This window comes from Capra hircus, chromosome 4 (assembly GCF_001704415.2).
Source record: "Capra hircus breed San Clemente chromosome 4, ASM170441v1, whole genome shotgun sequence".
In the NCBI taxonomy this organism is placed as follows: domain Eukaryota; kingdom Metazoa; phylum Chordata; class Mammalia; order Artiodactyla; family Bovidae; genus Capra; species Capra hircus.
Window position 1 is genome coordinate 84,886,628 of NC_030811.1, and position 19,705 is coordinate 84,906,332.

General features: G+C 35.2%; 1 protein-coding gene across 1 annotated transcript in view; it reads right to left on the minus strand.

The window, feature by feature from the left end:
- Positions 1 to 19,705, minus strand: part of SEMA3D (semaphorin 3D) — a 199,840-nt gene that overhangs the window by 134,956 nt on the left and 45,179 nt on the right. The window contains exon 2 of the mRNA XM_005679075.3: positions 14,436 to 14,626. Coding sequence (XP_005679132.1) covers positions 14,436 to 14,586 — 151 coding nt within the window. The 5' untranslated portion in view covers positions 14,587 to 14,626. The remainder of the gene's footprint in view (positions 1 to 14,435; positions 14,627 to 19,705) is intronic.

Sequence of the window (19,705 nt, forward strand, 5' to 3'; positions counted from 1 at the left end):
GCATATGCTGTAAAAACTCTGCTAACAAGTTCCATTCTTACAGACCTCACAGCCTAGTGCGGAGAAAATGCTCATCCACAACAAAAAAATGAGAATGTATCTTTTTTTTTTTTAACTTCTAGTAGCTGAAGACCTTATTTATTTTGGCTGCACCACAGGGCATATATGATCTTAGCTCCCCAAGCAGGGATCGAATCCATGCCCCTGGCATTGGAAGTATAGTGTCTTAATCACTGGACCACCAGGGAAGTCTTGAGAATGTACTTGTGACAAAGGACAATGGTACCACAGTAGTAGATTGTTAAATACTTTTAACAGTAAAATAGAAAGAGTTTCCTCTCTGTCTTCATTAGCAAGCCAAATAACACAGCTCTTGCCAATATGGTGGATAGAGAAACCAAATGGTCTCTGATCACCTTCCAACACTGAAGTTCTATGACATTAGAACCATACATTGAACTCTGTTAAAACAGACACATATCAAATAACAAACTTAAATGGACACATATCAAGTAACTCATTCATCTGTTTACTCCAGGCCATTGCTCTATTCCCTGGAGCAGGTAGCCTCTAACCTTTGGGAAAAACAGAAATACAGTATAATGTAATTAGAGCTAAAGGGAGATCTTGATAATGCTGTTTGAATTCTCTATTACCAATTCAATGAGGTTCAGGATGGTTAAGTGGGCTTCACAAAACCAATTTGCTCTTCATGGTGGAATAGGGCAGCAATGAACCCCCTGACTCACAGCCACATGCCCCTCTATGTGAGGGGAAGGTGGAAGATCTCACAGTTTCTGCTCCTATTTTAAACAACAGCTTGTTCTATAAAGAAGTCTTTATATCTCCCTATAGTGTCCCTTCATATAATTGTTCTTTCAGCCTGAAGAAATATTTGACCTGATGTTCTACATTCTTCCTCTTCACCCCAGAAAGGAAAGGAGTGGTCAGTCACGCGGAATCTAACAAATTTAGGATTAGGCAACACAGACTTCCTCAATGTTCATTATTAAATGAACAAAATCCCAAACCCTTGAAATCCTGCATTTATTGCCAGAAATTCTAAACTGGGTGGAGCTGACAATCTCTCTCTTGAGAAGACTACATAGTTAAAAAAATGGCTTCCCACATCCTTTAAAGAACACTTAACAGGAAGCCTTTTTTTTTTTAAGAAGAAAATCAAATTTATTAAGGGCAGATTTTCATGGGGTAAAAATAAAATCACCTTTGAGCAAAGTCAGTTTCCAGTCAAATTCCTCAGCAGAAAAAGCTTATAGCCAAAATGAATCCAGATCAAAACCCTGTTACCCTGGGGATTTCCTGGTGGTCCTTGGTTAGGACACGGCACTAGCCAGAAAAAAAAAAAAAAAAGAATGAAAGACAAACACACACATATACACAACTCTGTTACTTTTCCCTACCATTCAGTATATTCAGCAGAAAAGTACAAATTCTTACCCTACCTGCTCATCTTTTTCTTCAAAGAAATAACCATTATATTGTTAGGGCTATTCTGACGTTTCTTGAACACAGTCACATCTCTAGTGTGTTCTCTGCAACATCATCTAAATAAAGACATAAAGGTGTCTTCATTCCTGCCTTCTCCATAAATTCAGCTTCTCCCTCTTGACTTCTGAATTCCCTGGGTTTCCATGACTGCCAGTCTCCCAAGACTCCTTCTATGGAACCTCTTGATCCCACAGTTTCCAGAGATGTTCTGGCTGTCAAACCAACCTCACTACAAACTTCAAATCTCACAACCTCCCCAAAGCCTGTTCTCTGTTTGGGTCAGGAGTTGAGTAAACAGAGCAAACTGTTCATTCCAAAATGAAAATTAGTCCCTAATTTTGTGACTCACTGAGTCTCTTTGGCCCTCTATGAACCTGTATTTATTTCTCCTGCTTTTCGTCCAAGGCAAGGCAAGAATTCTTTCTTGGATTTAACCTTTGGAAAGAGAGCTCATCTTAAATTGGCCCCACCTGACTTTCAATTGGTTTTCTGAGGCCTGAGACTATATGAAAAGATTTTGGTGACCAAGATCGCTTACCTTCACCTATCAAACATACTGCTTATTCTCTATGTATGAAGCTTAAGTCTCCATAGCTAGCTGCTCAAAATATATAAAGAATATTATTCAAACTTAAAATCCCCAAAAAAAGACTAAATTATAAGAATATATTACTGTTCTATTTTCCTAGATGAAAAGTCTAACTCTACCTTGCAAAATAATGCAAGTTCAAATCAGAAAGAAAAAGAAATCAAATTCTCATTTGCTCATCTGCAATGGAATGTTGGAAACCGTTCTGTTCATTAGGTCTCAGACAGATCATTATCTATATCAATAATAAATCAGGTGACACCACATAGGGAAACATACACTAGGAACAAGTAAAGTCTATTATACCATCAGAGCTACATTCTTTCAAGGACAAGACGTGGAATAGGAGTGTGGTAATTTTACACCATCACATTTTCATCTACATCCATGCTTTTAAATCACAGGTTTATTCTTATTTGGCCAGCTTTCAACAATAGATGCCTTTTATAATCCATCACATGTGAGATTCATAATTTATGATTATGGATCCCTTTTAAATTCTTTGAGTAAGAATGAATAGTTTTAAATTCTCAAAAGCTTGGCCATAATAAATTTTGCTACTGACCTATAAAAAAGGCTAACATTATAAATAACTGATACATTTCCAGAAGAACAATGCAAAGACAGAATAAACTGCCTCAGAAATACTTGACAGGATAATTTTAGGAAAGATACACTCTACTTTGACAATTACTTTCTTAATTCACTTTAAGGTATTGAGAATGTACTCCTTCTCAAATTTCAAGGAATACTTAAAATCAAAACACTATGTCACAAGTGAGCATAAATTTGTTTTCAATTTAGAATGTGAGTTTAATTTAAAAAAACTCAAAAATGTCAATACATTTTATTTTATAATACATCACTTATTATTGATTCCAAATAGCAAGACAAATATGACAAGAGCAAATAATTCCTCAAGCAAAGACACATACAAGTTAATTTACAGAGCAGAGTTATGAGACTAACATAATATTTTATGATAATAATTTTAAATTATACTAGTCAAAGTTAAGCATATATATATATACACACATATATAAAAGTAATGTTAAGAAGTGTATATAAGCCCATCTGTCATCTCCAATTCTCTGTCCACCTCCAATCTAGAATCTATTGACATATTTACTAGTTTATTTTCTATTTATTTTCATATTTACAAATAATATATATGCGCTACTATTCTTTCAATCACTCAGACATTTCTATTGAATTATTATTTACAGAAACTGAGAATTTTAGATTTCTTACACCAACTCTTTCCCTCCAACCAAGTCCCTAACATTATAGAATATCCATTTTTATGAAAGTTATATTTAATCATTCCATTATTAGTACAAGGTAAATATTCTTCCCTACTTAGAAAAATTGTTCTTTAATGATCCTTACTTTCTTGAACAATATGTTGCTTTTGTTAACAATTTCTCAATTGTGACATTTGCTTTGACTTCATTAAGATCATGGTCAAACCTTTCCATACCTTCTGAAAACTGTATCCATAACATTTTCAATGAAATTGTCATATGTTTTTGTTTCTCTCCAGGAATACCCACTCCTAGACTCTTTCTTCCTCCTGCTCCTCCTGCTCCAATCTGAACTGTCTGTTCTCTGGCCTGAGTAATACTTTCTCAGACTTTTTTCAACTTCTCTCCTGGTATGACTCCAATCTTTCCTGGATCTCATGTCTTCATTCTTTGATTTCTTTTCTTATTTTGGTGAGCACATCTCCAGAAGTGTCTGTGACTTAGATTTTTGAAATTTTCCATATATCCAAAGTCACAGTTTAGAAGTCTCATGCCATCAGTGCCCCAAGGTTTTGACTGTCTTCTGTTTTCTATTGTTTCTTTCTTTTTCCTTCCTCACTCTGCTATTATAAAATTTAAAATGATTGGCCTGAATATGTCTTTTTTGTTTTTCATTTTTTATGCTGGGCATTCAGCATGACATCTGATTTGAAAATTAATTTCCATTGATTCAGGGAAATGTCCATTTGGTTTTTCATTTAGAACAAACAGATGTCAGTTATCCATGGAACTTTTCTCTAGGATTTGTCCAGAAAGGGTCCTCTCTCTTACCTAAGGAAGATAATTCTATAGAGATGTGTATGGAATTTGAATCAGAATATGCTTATGGAATTGCAAGAGGGAGATTCAAAATACAGTCGTAGAATAATGTCCTCCTTAATTTAAACATGCGTGCATGCTAAGTCACTTCAGTCGTGTCTGACTCTTTGCATCCCTATGGACTGTATCCTGCCTATGTAGGCTTCTATGTCTATGGGATGCTCCAGGAAAGAATACTGGAGTGAGCTGCCGTTTCCTACTCTAGGGGAACTTCCCAACCCAGGGATCAAACTTGTGTCTTTTATGTCTCCTGTATTGGCAGGCAGGCTTTTTACCACTAGCGCTACCTGGGAAGCCCCCTTAATTCAGGCAGTAGGGCATAAACAATGAAATAAGCTTTTCCATTTAGTTTCCTATAACCATTTTCTCATAAAGTGTTAGTTCTCTACTGATGATTTCAAAACATACACCTAAAACCCCACTGCATCTCCCAAGTCATAGTTCAGAATTTCCAATAGCTAGCTTGATATTGCCATTTTTCCCTCAGCCACCTCATCCTACCAATTACAATGACTTTAATGACATGACTGAATTCTCAGGTTCAGGATAGCAGAATCGTTTTTAGTTCTTCTTCCTTATTCCCTTACTCTTTTATTCCCCTATTTAAATAATTGATACCTCTAAGTCTATTGCATTTCCCTCGCATCAACATCCAGGTAAATTTAAAGCCTTATAGATTTTCTCATGCAAATCTTTCATTCTTCTTCCTCAAACATTTATTCCTATTGTCAGCTAGGCAAACAGCCATATTACTACTTCTCAAAACTGCTGCAACAGGTTCCTAAACAACTTTGTTCTCTGCTCCCATCCCTCGCCAATCCTTCTCCAATCCACATGAAGTTATATATTCTGTTTTTTCCCCTAATTAGAATTGTCAGAATTTCATGATCAAATTATCTAATGCCAACAAACAGTTAAATTCAATAAACTAAATTTCTTCCAATTTTCCAAGTTCAATTTCACATCCAACCTCCTCTGAAGTTCTTTTAAGTGTTTTGATTTATTTACCATAATACTATGGCATCAATCTTTTTGCAGTTATTCCATCCTTTAAAAAGATTAGAAGCCCTTGCAGATAAAAATATGTCTTAATCATCATTGCAATTCATCACCTCTTTTTTTCACATAAGAAGTCTAATAAACATTTAACTGATTTTTTCAAAGGAGTGATTCTTGTTTGTGTTGATTTTTCTACCTTCCATTTAAATCAGAATTTATTGCAAGCTTATTAATAATTCAGAGAGGTTAATGTGCCATTTGGAGACCCCACTGTGGCTCTAGTGCTCTGTAATCATGAGAGATTCCTGTTGTGACATCCAAGTATTCCTGTTTGTGTGTGTGTGTCAGGGGGTGGTTTCAGAAATAAAGCACTGTAAAGCAGTGCTTCTCAGCATTAACATGCATTCAAATCAGCTCAGATTCTTGCTAAAATAACAGATTCTCACTGAGGCATCTGAGAGAGGCCCTAAGATTCTGCATTTCTAACGAGTTCCTCATTTATGCTGGTACTGCTGGTACTTACACTGCAGTTGGAGTAGAAACTCTAAAGAAAACCGTGGGCCCATTGCTCTGAAGTGCTGGACTCTTTCTTCCCCACACTAGAGCTTCTCTCAAACCCTTAAATGATGGTGTATTAATTTATGCAAAATAGCCAAATTATTATTGTTCCTGTATAATACTACAGTGTTAGAATAAGTTAGGTATGAACAGATTTGATCAATGTGATTAACTTACAACTAGCTTAATTGCTATAAGTGATAAATGACCTACTTAGTTTCAACCAATGACATATAAAACTTTTCCCCCTCAGTTTTCTCATACAAAGAAGAGAAGTAATCCATTTAATATCCATTAACCTGGAAGGAAAATGTAAAGACAAGTTATTATTTATTATCGACTTAAGTGAATTTCCTATTATTTGTGGCAGAAGAAATTATATCCACGATACCTAAATATATTTTTAAAGGCCTTGAATTTTCTTCCCACCTTACTTAAATTAATTCAATAATATATTTGGTTTCTCTCTGAAGCCTATCATAATATCCATTTTGTGCTTTATTACATCTAAGGAGCTTCTCCTCTAGTATTTAATTTGATCCTTAAGGAGAACCAGAAGGATTATCTATAATTTTCAGATAAGAAAACCTAGACTCAGAATGAGCAACCAACTATTTTAATGGTGTAAGAACAGTACATGCCAAAGAGAGAGTAAAAACATATCTAGGTCTTCTAACTCTAAGCCCGATCACCCACTACAGCTATATTTTATATTTTAAGATCAATGAGTACACTTCTATCACTTCCCCCACTTCACTATTCCATTGGGATTACTGAAATATTTGTCTTATTTTCTAGACTGTGTCTGGCTCACTGTGGCTTTAGTGAAATAAACCTCTTTATGAGTATCTTTCTAAGTAAAAAGCACTTTAGTTTTAATTTATGCCTCTTTTTAATTAATAGGATTAAAATAGCATGTTTAAAGGACTCTTAGGAAGATGCAAAAGGTATATTACAAGTTCTTGAGAGGCATTCATCAAATTTTGTTAAAAAGACCCAATGACATTCACTTTTAAACTATCCATAAATTTATATTTTATACATATATTGAAAGACCCTCACTGTAAGAAGTACTTAATAGAGCCAAATTTTAGGCTATTGAAGTCATACAAAAAGCAATTGCATATAAAAACTTTTATCTCCTCAATAATTTATAGATAGTAAACCCACTATTTAAAAGAAAAAGAATCTATTGTAACCAAAAAAACAGGTCAACTGGGTTTAATACCAGAAAAATTTGCCTTTACTTAAGTTATACTCTTGTAAGTTCCTTCCATATTTATGCAAAGCAGGACACAATCAAAGCGTCTCATCATATAGCTCTCCTTCACCCCACCCTGCTGTGGGGATGACGCTGATGACTGTGCAGACTTCAGTGATTCACATATGCTCTTAATTCCAGGACACTTTTTATATGATACCTTTGTATGGTAATATTAGTAACTTCTACCACTCTGTGAACCTCTACAGATCAATTACATTTAGAAAAGTGCTTTATATATATTGTTAAATAGATTTTGTGTGTGTGTGTGTTCATTAGTGCCTGACTCTTTGCGACCCATTGGATTGTAGCCTGCCAGGCTCCTCTGTCTATGGGATTTCCCAGGCAAGAATACTGGAGTGGGCTGTCATTTCCTACTCCAGAAAATAGATTTTAATTATTACTAAATAAATCTTTTAGATTACAGGCAAGTTGTAATACAGACATTATTGAACTGAAAGGCAGGAGACAGATCAGTTTTTTTAATTATCTACTTATGTGATTCTGATGTTATCATTTAATCTTTGAGTTATTTCCAAATCGTTACATATAAATTTTCTAAACATATGTAGTACTTACAACCTGTGTCATTATATCAAACTGAATATATTTTCATATCTATTTAATCTCTCTTTCCACCTAGACAACATTTGACACTGATAATGAACCAGGTAATAGTTTATTATGCAAAATAAGCCACTTTTATTAACTTATGTTCTAAAAGGAGCCTGATTTTAGAGAAAAAAAATTGAGTCTTATCATTATTTTCTTCAATAGGGTATGGATTATCCCATATTGCTCCTGAATCATTAATTATTCCTCACCTAGATTATTTCAATTAACACAAAAATACGTTGCTGTTTTACTCATAAAAGAAAAAAAAAAAAAACATTCTATTAATCTCATTGTCCTTTCAGCTACTACTGCCCATGTCTCCATTATAGGAAAACCCCTTGAAAGAATCATCTACGCTTATCTCCAGTTCCTGAGCCCAGAATGCATGCTTGTGTTCTGGCTCCCATCCTTGAAGATACTATTCCTATCAAGGTCAACAATAGACTTTTGTTGTTAAATTTAATGTTGATTTTTACTTATCTTTCATGACAGAGCTAAACAGGGCACTGCTGATGAGTCCTCTACTTACTTTCTTCATATAACTTCCTCTATACCACAACTTCTGATTTTGCTCCTCCACACCTGAGCACTTCTTTTACTTCATGTTGATGCTCATTCCTTCTTTCTCTAATTCTCTGACTTAAGGAATTAAAATTTATATATGCTAACTGCCAAATTCATATCTTCAACTGACACTGCCCATAAACTCCAGAAATTATACACTCAAATACTTTCTTGGCATTTCACTTAGATATCTAAAAGACTTCTCAAATAAATATGCCCACTTGATCTTCCCACACAGCAGTCTTTCACAATCTCCACCATCTCAATTAATATCAACTCCATCCTTAGATCAAAAAACAAACACACACCATGGGGTTAGGCTTGATTTTTCTCTTACTTCACATCCACCCCATCCAACCCATCATTCACTTCTAATCCATCAACAAACCGTATTGGCTCTACCTTCCCATCTTCTTCTACCTCCACAGAAGGAGTCTGACTCACAGACCATCATTTCCCATCTGGATTATTACAATCCTCTCAGACTTAGCTCCCTAGTTTCCTGATCTCTCCTTTTTATTGCATACAATACAGAAGCCAGAGTGATCCTATAATAACGAAAGTCAGATCCTGTCACCTCTGTGTTCAAAATTCTCCAGGGGACTCCCATAACATTCAGACTAAAAGCCAATGTTTTAACAATGGCAACAGTGAAAGAATCTGATCCTCCTTCCCTTCTGTTAACTCTGATTTAATCATTTTTCTTATTTCTCCCATTCCATCTCTTTTTAGCCATACTGTCAGTTACTATTTTCTGTGAAACATTATTATCTTGCTAGGTATTAATAGTTGTTCCTTTAACTGTCTTCCTTAGGATCCTTGAATGTGCCAGACAAAAACCAATCCCACACACAGCCTCAGTTTAGGGAAAATATGTCTGGGAAAACAAGTGAGTTCATTAGAAATTAAAGTATCAATGACTTGCTCCACATGGGGGAAAAAATATATACATGTATATATGGGGATTCCTCCTATAAGATTGATTATGCTTGTTCACTATGTACATAAGGGGAGATAAATTCAGAGCAAATCATTGATTTGACAACAAAAATGTCCACTTTCGAAAGGAGCTTCTGAATGATTTTATGATTCCTTTTAACCCACTCTGAAGGTTACCAACCACTCAGACCCTCCTCTTATCAAGGTCAATAATGATCCAAAGGCTTGTTAACTACTAGAATATGATGAAGATAAAAATACTGGAAAGTACCTTCAATAAATTCACAGTCTGTGGGTGGTACTGGACTAAGAGAAACTAACTCTAGTAGAAAATCTCTGAGAATAAACAGAGGCAATTTTAATATATGCTGTAAATCCCCAGGAGGAAACTATATAATATTCTTCAAACTTGTTCACACAGGGAAAATTGTGGTCTAGGAACAACCATTAATACCTAGCAAGATAATAATGATTTGCAAAAAATAACTGACAACTAAATGCTTACTATGTCAAACACTGTTTTTCATGCTTTACATGAATCAAGATACCTTCACAATATCCTTATTAAATACATTAATGCATTTAGAAAACTGCAATCAGAAAGTAAACATCCAAATGTCTCACAGACATAAGCAGTTTGGCTTCAGAATCTGCCTTCTTCATTGCTATACTCAATCAAGATGAACAGAATCAATATTAGACTAGTCAAATCAAGTAAGTTAGATGCCTCAAATTGTTATCTCTACTTGAGACATGCCGCATTTCACATTTATACAGATTTCTTTGCAAATAATAAAAAATAGATATCCATTCATTCCTCAGAAAATTCAACAAAATTACTATTCTATCAAATACACTAAAGTTTATTTGTATAATAGCAGACGAAAATTTTAAGGGTGACATCAAGCTTTTTTTCTACAGAAACACATATAAGTTTTGGAGGAGCAAAAAATAATTAGTACTCTTGGTAGTTACTGAAAAGAGCATATTGCCAAAGATGTAATAATGAAGCCTTGTTTTCTTCTTCTTTTATATATCTTGATATTTCTATTTCTGAACATGCAATATCTCTTTCAAGGGCATAAAGTGGCAAGAACACGGACCTGAACTAGAGAGATGGAAACACACAACTTAGTCCTTTCACTTAACAGCTTCATGCTTTAGGGCAAGGCCTTCAAGCTCTGACCTCATGTTTCTTATCTATAAAATGGGTATAAAAACAAGGTTCTTCATAGTGTCCTAAAACTTAGACATGATAAAATCTAACTAGGATCCTGGATTCAGTCTTTTGCCTTATATCCTGGATGGCACAACCCATGATTGAAGTAACCTCCACTCATTTGTTTACCTGTTTATTGTTTGCCTTCCTATATGGAAAAGAAATTCAAAAGAGAGCGGCTTTTCCTTTTCCAAAGCTTTTGTACATTCTCTTTAGCTGTATTACCTATTTCATCTTTAGGAGTTTTCCAAACACCACTGCAGATACTACAGATTCCTGGGTATGAATATCCTTAACTTGTGTAAGTTTCTTCATCAGGAGAACAATATACAAAATGTTTATACTAATTTCAAGATTGAAGTTGGTCATTTTTCAAAAATTATAGCTAATACATCTACAGTATAAAGTATACAAGTCACTGTGAGAAGCCCACCTTGTAAGGCCATATATGTATGTATATTTTATCCTTACAACACAAAATACAGAAACCCAGATCATCCTGACCTCCAGGTTCCTTACTTACTACTCTAGAAACTGATTTAGCATGTATAAATATGTAAGAATTCAAAATATTCAACTGAGAGGGAATCTCTTTACGCAACAAAAGAACCAAACAAGCTCCTGTGGATTCAGAGGTTCAAAACTAAGTCTATCAAAGGGCATTCTTTAGATAAAATGGTTATTATATTTCTGTTGACCTTTAAGAAATCCTGTAAAATAATCTTGCAGCTGTTCAAAGTAGCTAACTCTACTGATATGGGCTGTGTCTCCGGTCTGCACATAAGGAAGCTTGAGTTATGGAAAATAAAGCTGATTTTGTGCTCATAAAAATGAATAATTTTTGAAATTTACAATCAACTTTTCATTGGAACTGAATTTTCTAGCCTCATATCCTGGAAGTGAATAACTAACAGCAGCCACAGAGCACTATTGGAGGGTGGTGGAGGAAGGAGGGGCAGGGGAGAGGGAGTGTGTGTGGGTAACACGGGTAAGTTCAGAGGTTTTTTAAATTACTTCACTGCATTCAATCTTTGCTACTGCTTTTGAAATGCAGATAACCTACTTGTAAATAAATACCTAAAAAATAAAGTATACTAAATATAAGAACCACAAAAAGCAGAGTTCTTATTGCATTGAATCCAACATTTATACCAGTTCTTTTATATAAGTACTAGGTGCTGGGAGAAGTGAGAATATATAGAATATAGAGAGAGATAAATAAAACAAGATTGTAAACTCTTACACGCTTTTGTACTTTGTATTCCAAGTACAAAAACAGATTCAGCTCCCCAAAACTTTCTTATTAAGAATAAGCTAATTACCAGCAGCTGCCTAAAATTAATGTTTTTAATTCTTTTTCATTTTTAGAACCTTATCCATTATTTTCAAATGATCAAGTTACCACATTTGAGTTAACATTTTACAATTAATCATACAAAATTTTGATTATGACTACAAATTAGCACAATGACAATCTTTACTTCCTGTAAGACTATCAGAGGGGAGGAAATCCCACAAGTCTGTAAATCTCTTTTGGCTCCTGAGTAATCTTAAACGGAGACTGTGATTTTCTTCAAACCCATTTGATTTTGACAACTGAAATCATACAATCAGTCAGGTAGGTAAGTGCCTCAGGGAAGAAAAGCTCTTGTCCAGGGTGTGAGAAATATGAATAGGTACACAGGCTCCCAGCAGCACCGGGCTGGCTCAGGAGTTGAGCCACGAACTAATTTGAGACCTTAATTTCTTAATCTCTCTGTACCTCAGTATCCTCATTTATAGGAAGATGGTAATAATCTCCACCTCCCAGGGTGGTGATGAGGATAACATAATTCACACACAAGCCTTATTCCAACGCTTTGCTCATGAGGAATCCTAGAGAGTAATCATTAACTATTATTAAAGTTTCTTTCCAAGTCTATTTTGCATGTTTATATTCATCAGTACAATGCTCTGGCATTATTCACTGTATCACAGAAACCAGGTAATATTTCCTTTTTTTTCCCTTCAATCTATTTTCAAACTTTCTATTTTTTTTTTAACTGTTTGACTTTTACTATTTGTTTTCTGTTCTGTGAGGAAGTGAAGTGAAAGTTGCTCAGTAGTGTCTGACTCTTTGCAACCCCAGGGACTGTAGTCCACGGAATTCTCCAGGCTAGAATACTGGAGTAGGTAACCTTTCCCGTCTCCAGGGGATCTTCCCAACCCAGGGATCGAACCCAGGTCTCCCCCTTGGCAAGTGGATTCTTTACCAGCTGAGCCACAAGGGAAGCCCAAGGATACCAGAGTGGGGTAGTCAATCTCTTCTCCAGTGGACCCTCCCAACTCAGGAATTGAACCAGGATCTCCTGCATTGCAGGAGGATTCTTTACCAACTTAGTTATCAGGGAACTTAAGGTAAATGTAGAGGCATTTGCCTTAAAAACAGGCAAACAAAACAGACATGTGTAATATGATGGATTGTGAAAAGCCCATATTATGTATCCATATCCCTATTAGGATAGAAAACATTTCCATAATTCAAGGGAGTTTCCTCTCACATTCCTTTCCATATGATCATCCCTCAACCATGCAAAAGCAATATCTTGATTTTTTTAAAAACCATAGGTTAGTTTTACCTGTTCTAGCAGTTTGAAAAGAATGTAAAAACTCAAAGATAATGATGCTAGCTTAACTCGTTTGTTCATGAGATATAACTTCAAAACAAATACCAACATATGAAATGTGTAGTGTATGTGATAAAATAATTCCACTTATGCTTACATTAAGCATCAAATTAGCTTTAGTATTGATATTTAATTTGAGCTGAAAAGCTATCTTTTAAAAGATTACCTAAGATAACTTTTTATCTTAAAGATTAAAACTGCCAGCATTATTTTTACCTGCCAAATTCAGAATAAAGGAAAATCCCCTATATTCCTCTCATTAGTTAAGGTATTAAAGAGGCCAAGGGGATACCAGGAAAAAAAAATCTTCAAGCACGAAACGGCACATCCTCTCTCTCTCTCTCTCGATATATATATATTTATATATTACACTTACATATAAACATGATGGTTAAATACTAGCATATAAACTTTGCTTTTAAATGTTTAAATTAATATAAAAGTGATTAGATTTCACTTCTTAAATGTTTTCTCATCTGTTTTAAGCCTTTCACACTTCTTAAACAATAAAATATGTATATGCTTGAGATATTCAAGATATGTTAGTTTGTTAGTATTTTGAAGATATCTTAATGTTTTTAAAAAATGCCAAGGATAAGCTAATTAGTAGCAGCTGTATGGAATTAACAATTTTTCTATTTTTAGGGTGTTAGGTTGCTCACTGCAGGCCTAGGAGGCCTCTATTTGCCCAGCTTCAAGACCAAAGAAAGAGCCCAGGGTCAGCGACAGAAATATCAGTGGTTTAACAGAAGGGGAGCTTACATGTCTGAAGTAAGATCTTAGAGCAACACCCTACAGAGGTTATGACTGACCCCAAAGCAGAACATGGCAGCAGGCTTCACTCCCAGAGGCCGGGGGTTAGGGGGTAGCGGGGAGGGAGGTGGGGCGATGTTACCATTTACAGAAAGAATTGACAACAGGTTGGCTCATCAGTTACCAGGGCAATCAGCAGAAACCCCTTCCTCCGCTTTGATAGGCTATCTTGGTGGCTAAAAGTTAGAACAATCATTAGCTGGAGCCTAAGCAAGCATGTAGGAGTCTGGCAGATGTAGGTGAAGCGGGTACTGGTTGAGCAGGAGACTTACAGAGAGCAAGAGAAAAACCATCTTGAGTGGCCTGACCATATCTAGGGATTGATTTGTTTTAATACAAGCTGACTGCAACTTGAGGATAAAAATTTCCTAATTATGCTAATCAATAGTTAATACTTGTAAATAATGAACTGAAAGTATACATGGACAGTTTTTACATCTATTTTCTTCACCAAGAAAAATAAATAATTGGGCTTTTTGTTCTATAATATGTTATTATTAACTGATTACAAACATTTCACTGAACTCAGCATGCGTTTCTAAATAAAAGAAGAGATGCTGGAAAACACTGACACATTTACCTTTGTAGGTTAGCTTGAGTCGTGGAATATTTTGCTTAGAAGTTCTAATGACTGGAAGAAACAGCATGGTCATGCTTATCATCATCAAGGCATGAAAAAGATGAAAATTGCGGCTTCTGGACTTTGGTCTCTCATCTTTAGTAACAACCATGATGAAAACAATGTTCTCTTTCAAACAGTGTTAACTGAATCTAAAAAGAAGAAAACAACTATTAATACAGCAGTTTGCAGATTTCTCTGTACTTAGTAAATTATAGCTTTCTGAATGTATGTTTTTTTAAAAAATAATTTCTCCTTCTCTCTTGTTCTGCTCTTACAAATTGTTGCAGGGGGAATGAATCAGAACTGAATAATAAAAATGTAATAAATAAACAGCTGGCTTTATTCAGACATGGAGATGAGTGCAAAACAAAAACTTCAACTACTTAGGTTAATTAGCATCCCTTCTTCTACTAAAATGTTTGTCTTGTTTTATGCAAATATAGGAGGAACCAATTCTTTCTGTATCTTGATGGATTCGTGGTCAGAAAAGAATACTGGTAGAAGCCTACTCTTGCCTCCTACCTTCCTCAAAGAGAAAGATCCTCAAGTAAAACTGAATAAAAACTATCATTTTGAGAGAGTTCTTTTGTTTCTGACCAAAAAATATTCCCAAGTATACCTATAATTGGGACAATTAAACATGATCTGGTCAGGGCCGCCAGTACAGATTTTAGACCTTGGACAAGGCAGTCTTACCTGCAACCTATATTATTCCACACAGGGTGGCACTGAATATAAAATACTGTAGAAGAAAAAAATTTAAAAGAGGACATAGTTATTATAGGTTGCCACAATCAAGCTGCCTTGGTTGTCTTTGTTAAGACATGGAATAAATCAAAACTCACATATTTCCAACTAAGTCTTATAATAATAATTATAAATAATATTCATTGAGTATTTACATGAACTGGTACTTTTTAAAAAGTGGTGTAAATGACACCACCCTTATGGCAGAAAGAGAAGAACTAAAGAGCCTCTTGATGAAAGTGAAAGAGGAGAGTGAAAAGATTGGCTTAAAACTCAACATTCAGAAAAGTAAAAAAAAAAAAAAAGTGGTGTAAAAATCTTATGCTATTGTTCATTGCATGTTTTTTTACCCTAGTCAAGAATCCATATTTATTTAATTGCATTGAGCAGGTTCAGCTGCATGCAACAAATTCTGATAAATTCCCTTTTCATTTTTGCTATTGCTGTTGTTGCTAAGTCGCTTCAGTCGTGTCCGACACTGTGCAACCCCATAGACGGCAGCCCACGAGGCTCCCTCGTCCCTGGGATTCTAGAGGCAAGCCTACTGGAGTGGGTTGCTATTTTCTTCTCCAATGCACAAAAGTGACAAGTGAAAGTGAAGTCGCTCAGTCATGTCTGACTCCTAATGACCCCATGGACTGCAGCCTACGAGGCCCCTCTGTCCATGGGATTTTCTAGGCAAGAGTACTAGAGTGGATTGCCATTGCCTTCTCCATTTCATTTTTATTCTGTTACAAATATTTTCTAATCTTCCACGTTATGGCTTTTCAAACATATCCATCATTTAAAAGTGGACATTTAAATTCCAAATACATGGAGTTTTTAAAATATCTTTGATATTACTCTCTCATTTTGATATTAATTTCTAATTTAAATACGTTCTTCTCTACAATCACCCTCTATGTTTTTTTCAGTCTTCTAACTTTAGTGAGGCTTTAAATGGGTAAGTCAAATATCTCCTTGGTAAATGTCACATTGTAGTTGAAAATATATGGGTAATTTTCAAATATATTTTGATATGATTTCTAACATAATTCCACAGTAACAAGAGAACAGACTATATGATTTCAATAGCTTTAAACCATGAAATTTTTGCACCTTCCTTTATGTTCTTGGATATGTTACAGTGTCTCCTAGTTTATACTCTATGGAAACTTGGACAAAATTTGTATCCTGCTATCTTGTGAAAATTGTATAATTCTTAATTACGTTGAATTGGTTCATGGTGCTTTTCATGTCTACTACACACTTCTACTTTTCTGTATATTCATTCTATTAATTTTTGTGAGTTTGATATTGAAACTCCAACTAAAATCTTAATTTACTTACTTAAAAAATAATTGTAATATATAGAGGAACTATATGTAACTTTGTTCTATATTTTCCAAGTCTCCTATAATGTGTTATCTTACTTTCATAATTTAGAAAATAAAAAAGAAAGAGAAGAAAAAACCTGGTTTACATAAATTAAATGACCTAATGCTGATAAATTAAACAAGTATGTCATTAGATTGAGGTTTCTCTAGTGCCATGTAGCCTATCTAATTGAACAAAGCCTAAGCCTGTAAATGCCTCAAAAGTACAAATTTATAACACTAGGCACAACCAATCAAACAGTTAACTAGGCTTTAAGGTATAGACAATCAAATAGTCTTCCTGTTTTGGAAAGTTTCTTTAGGTAAATCTTTCCCCTAGTATCCATCTATCAGTGGAGTGCTCTTAACCACTTTCAGTTTCAGTTCAGTTTAGTTGCTCAGTTGTGTCAGACTCTTTGCAACCCCATGGACTGCAGCATGCCAGGCTTCCATCTCCATCACCAAATGCCAGAGCCTGCTCAAACTCATATTCACTGAGTTGCTGATGCCATCAAACCATCTCATCCTCTGTCCAGACTTCAATCGTTCCCAGCATGGGTGTCTTTATCTAATGAGTCAGTTCTTCACCAGCTGGCCAAAGTATTGGAGCTTCAGCTTCAGCATAAGTCCTTCCATTGAATATTCAGGGCTCATTTCCTTTAGGATTGACTGGTTTGATCTCCCTGCATTCCAAGGGAATCTCAAGAGTCTTCTCCAACACCACAGTTCAAAAGCATCAATTATTTGCTACTCAACTTTCCTTATGGTCCAACTCTCATATTCAAACATGACTACTGGAAAAACCATAGCTTTGACTAGATTAATGTTTGTTGGCAAACTGACATCTCTGCTTTTTAATATGCTGTCTAGGTGTGTCAAAGCTTTTCTTCCAAGAAGCAAGCATATTTCAATTTCAGGGCTGCAGTCACCATCTGCAGTGATTTTGGAGCCCAAGAAAATAAAAGTCTCTCACTGTTTCCATTGTTTCCGCATCTATTTGCCATCCAGTGATGGGACCAGATGCCATGAACTTAGTTTCTTGAATGTTGATTTTTAAGCCAGCATTTTCACTCTCCTCTTTCACCTTCATTAAGAGACTCTTTAGTTCCTTTTTACTTTCTGCCTAAGGGTGGTGTCATCTGCATATCTTAAGTTACTGATATTTCCCCCAGCAATCTTGATTCCAGCTTGTATTTCATCCAGTCAGCATTCAGCATCATGTACTCTACATATAAGTTAAATAAGCAGGGTGACAATATACAGCCTTGATGTACTCCTTTCCCAATTTGGAACCAGTCCGTTGAAATGGTTGTTTCCAAATTTGCTAGCGTATTGAGTGCAGCACTTTAACAGCATCATCTTTTAGGATTTGAAATAGTTCAGCCAGAATTCCATCACATCCAATAGCTTTGATCATAGTGATGTTTCCTAATGCCCACTTGACTTCAGACTCCAGGATGTCTGGCTCTAGGTTGGTGATCACACCATCGTCATTATCTGGGTCATGAAGAACTTCTGTGAATTCTTACCACCTCTTCTTAATATCTGCTGCTTCTGTTAAGTCTGTACCATTTCTGTCCTTTATTGTGTCCATCTTTGCATGAAAAGTTCCCGTGGTATCTCTAATTTTCTGGAAGAGATCTCTAGTCTTTCCCATTCTACTGTTTTCCTCTATTTCTTTGCATTATTCACTGAGGAAGACTTTGTTATCTCTCCTTGCTATTCTTTGGAACTCTGCATCAAATGGGTGTATCTTTCCTTTTCTTCTTTGCCTTTTACATCTCTTCTTGTCTCAGCTATTTGTAAGGCCTCCTCAGCCATTTTGCTTTTTGCATTTCTACTTCTTGGGGATGGTCTTGATCACAGCCTCCTGTACAATGTTACAAACCTTCATCCATACTTCTTCAGGCACTCTGTCTATTGAATCTATTTCTCACTTCCACTGTACAGTCATGAGGGATTTGATTTAGGTCATGCCTGAATGGTCTGGTGGTTTTCGCTACTTTCTTCAATTAAAGTCTGAATTTTGCAATAAAGAGTTCATGTCTGAGCCACAGATTCTGGTCTTGTTTTTGCTGACTGTATAGAGCTTTTCCATCTTTGACTGCAAATAATATAATCAATCTGATTTTGGTATTGACCATCTGGTGATGTCCATGTGTAAAGTCATCTCTTGTGCTGTTGGCAGAGAGTGTTTGCTAAGATCAGTGCATTCTCTTGGCAAAACTCTGTTAGCCTATGCCCTGCTTCATTTTGTACTCCAGGCCAAACTTGTCTGTTACTACAGTTATCTCTTCACTTTCCACTTTTGAATTCCACTCCCCATGTTGAAAAGGATATCTTTTTTGTTGTTAGTTCTAGAAGGTCTTTTAGCGCTTCATAGAACCTTTCTACTTCAGCTTTTTCAGTATTAGTGTTTGATACTTCAGTTTGGTATCACACAATTCAGATTGATTTTTGCTCAAATATACTCTTAAAATTTTTAACATGCCGCCATTCATTTTTTATTGATGCTAGTGACATCCAAGAAAGACAGGTAATTATATATTTTCCTCATTTTACAGAGGAGGAAACTGAAGTACACATTTTAATAATTCTTTCAAGGTCATATGGCAAATAAAAGATGAATTAAAATGTTTGTTCCAGACTTTAGATAGAATCAGCCTCCTTAGCCCCAAAGTATTTTATGTGCTTTTCATTATGTCACAATCAAGTTATTTTCAACTCTTGAAAAGTCTTCCCTCTCCTCGATATTTTCTAAGACATAACTCATAGGAGCAATAATGCTTTGCCTGCTTCTGGGAAGGATTCCAGATGTGGTACCTGCTTCAAGTATCAATAATTTCTGTACTTCCTTACTGAAAATTAAGCCATAATGAAAAAATATTATACTTTACTAATTATCTAATTATTTAATATCAAAATAAATACTATATGCCTATATGGTTAATTTTAAGAGAAAGTCTATTAAGAGTATTTTTCTTATGGAAGATCAACTCTTTATTAAAATGCTTTTATTAGAATGACTTTGAATAAAGATTCCTTAAATTTATCTTAAATCTCAGAAGTCAAAATCAGTCTCAGAAGGTGAAATAAAACAAATTATATATGTATTAATTTTATACA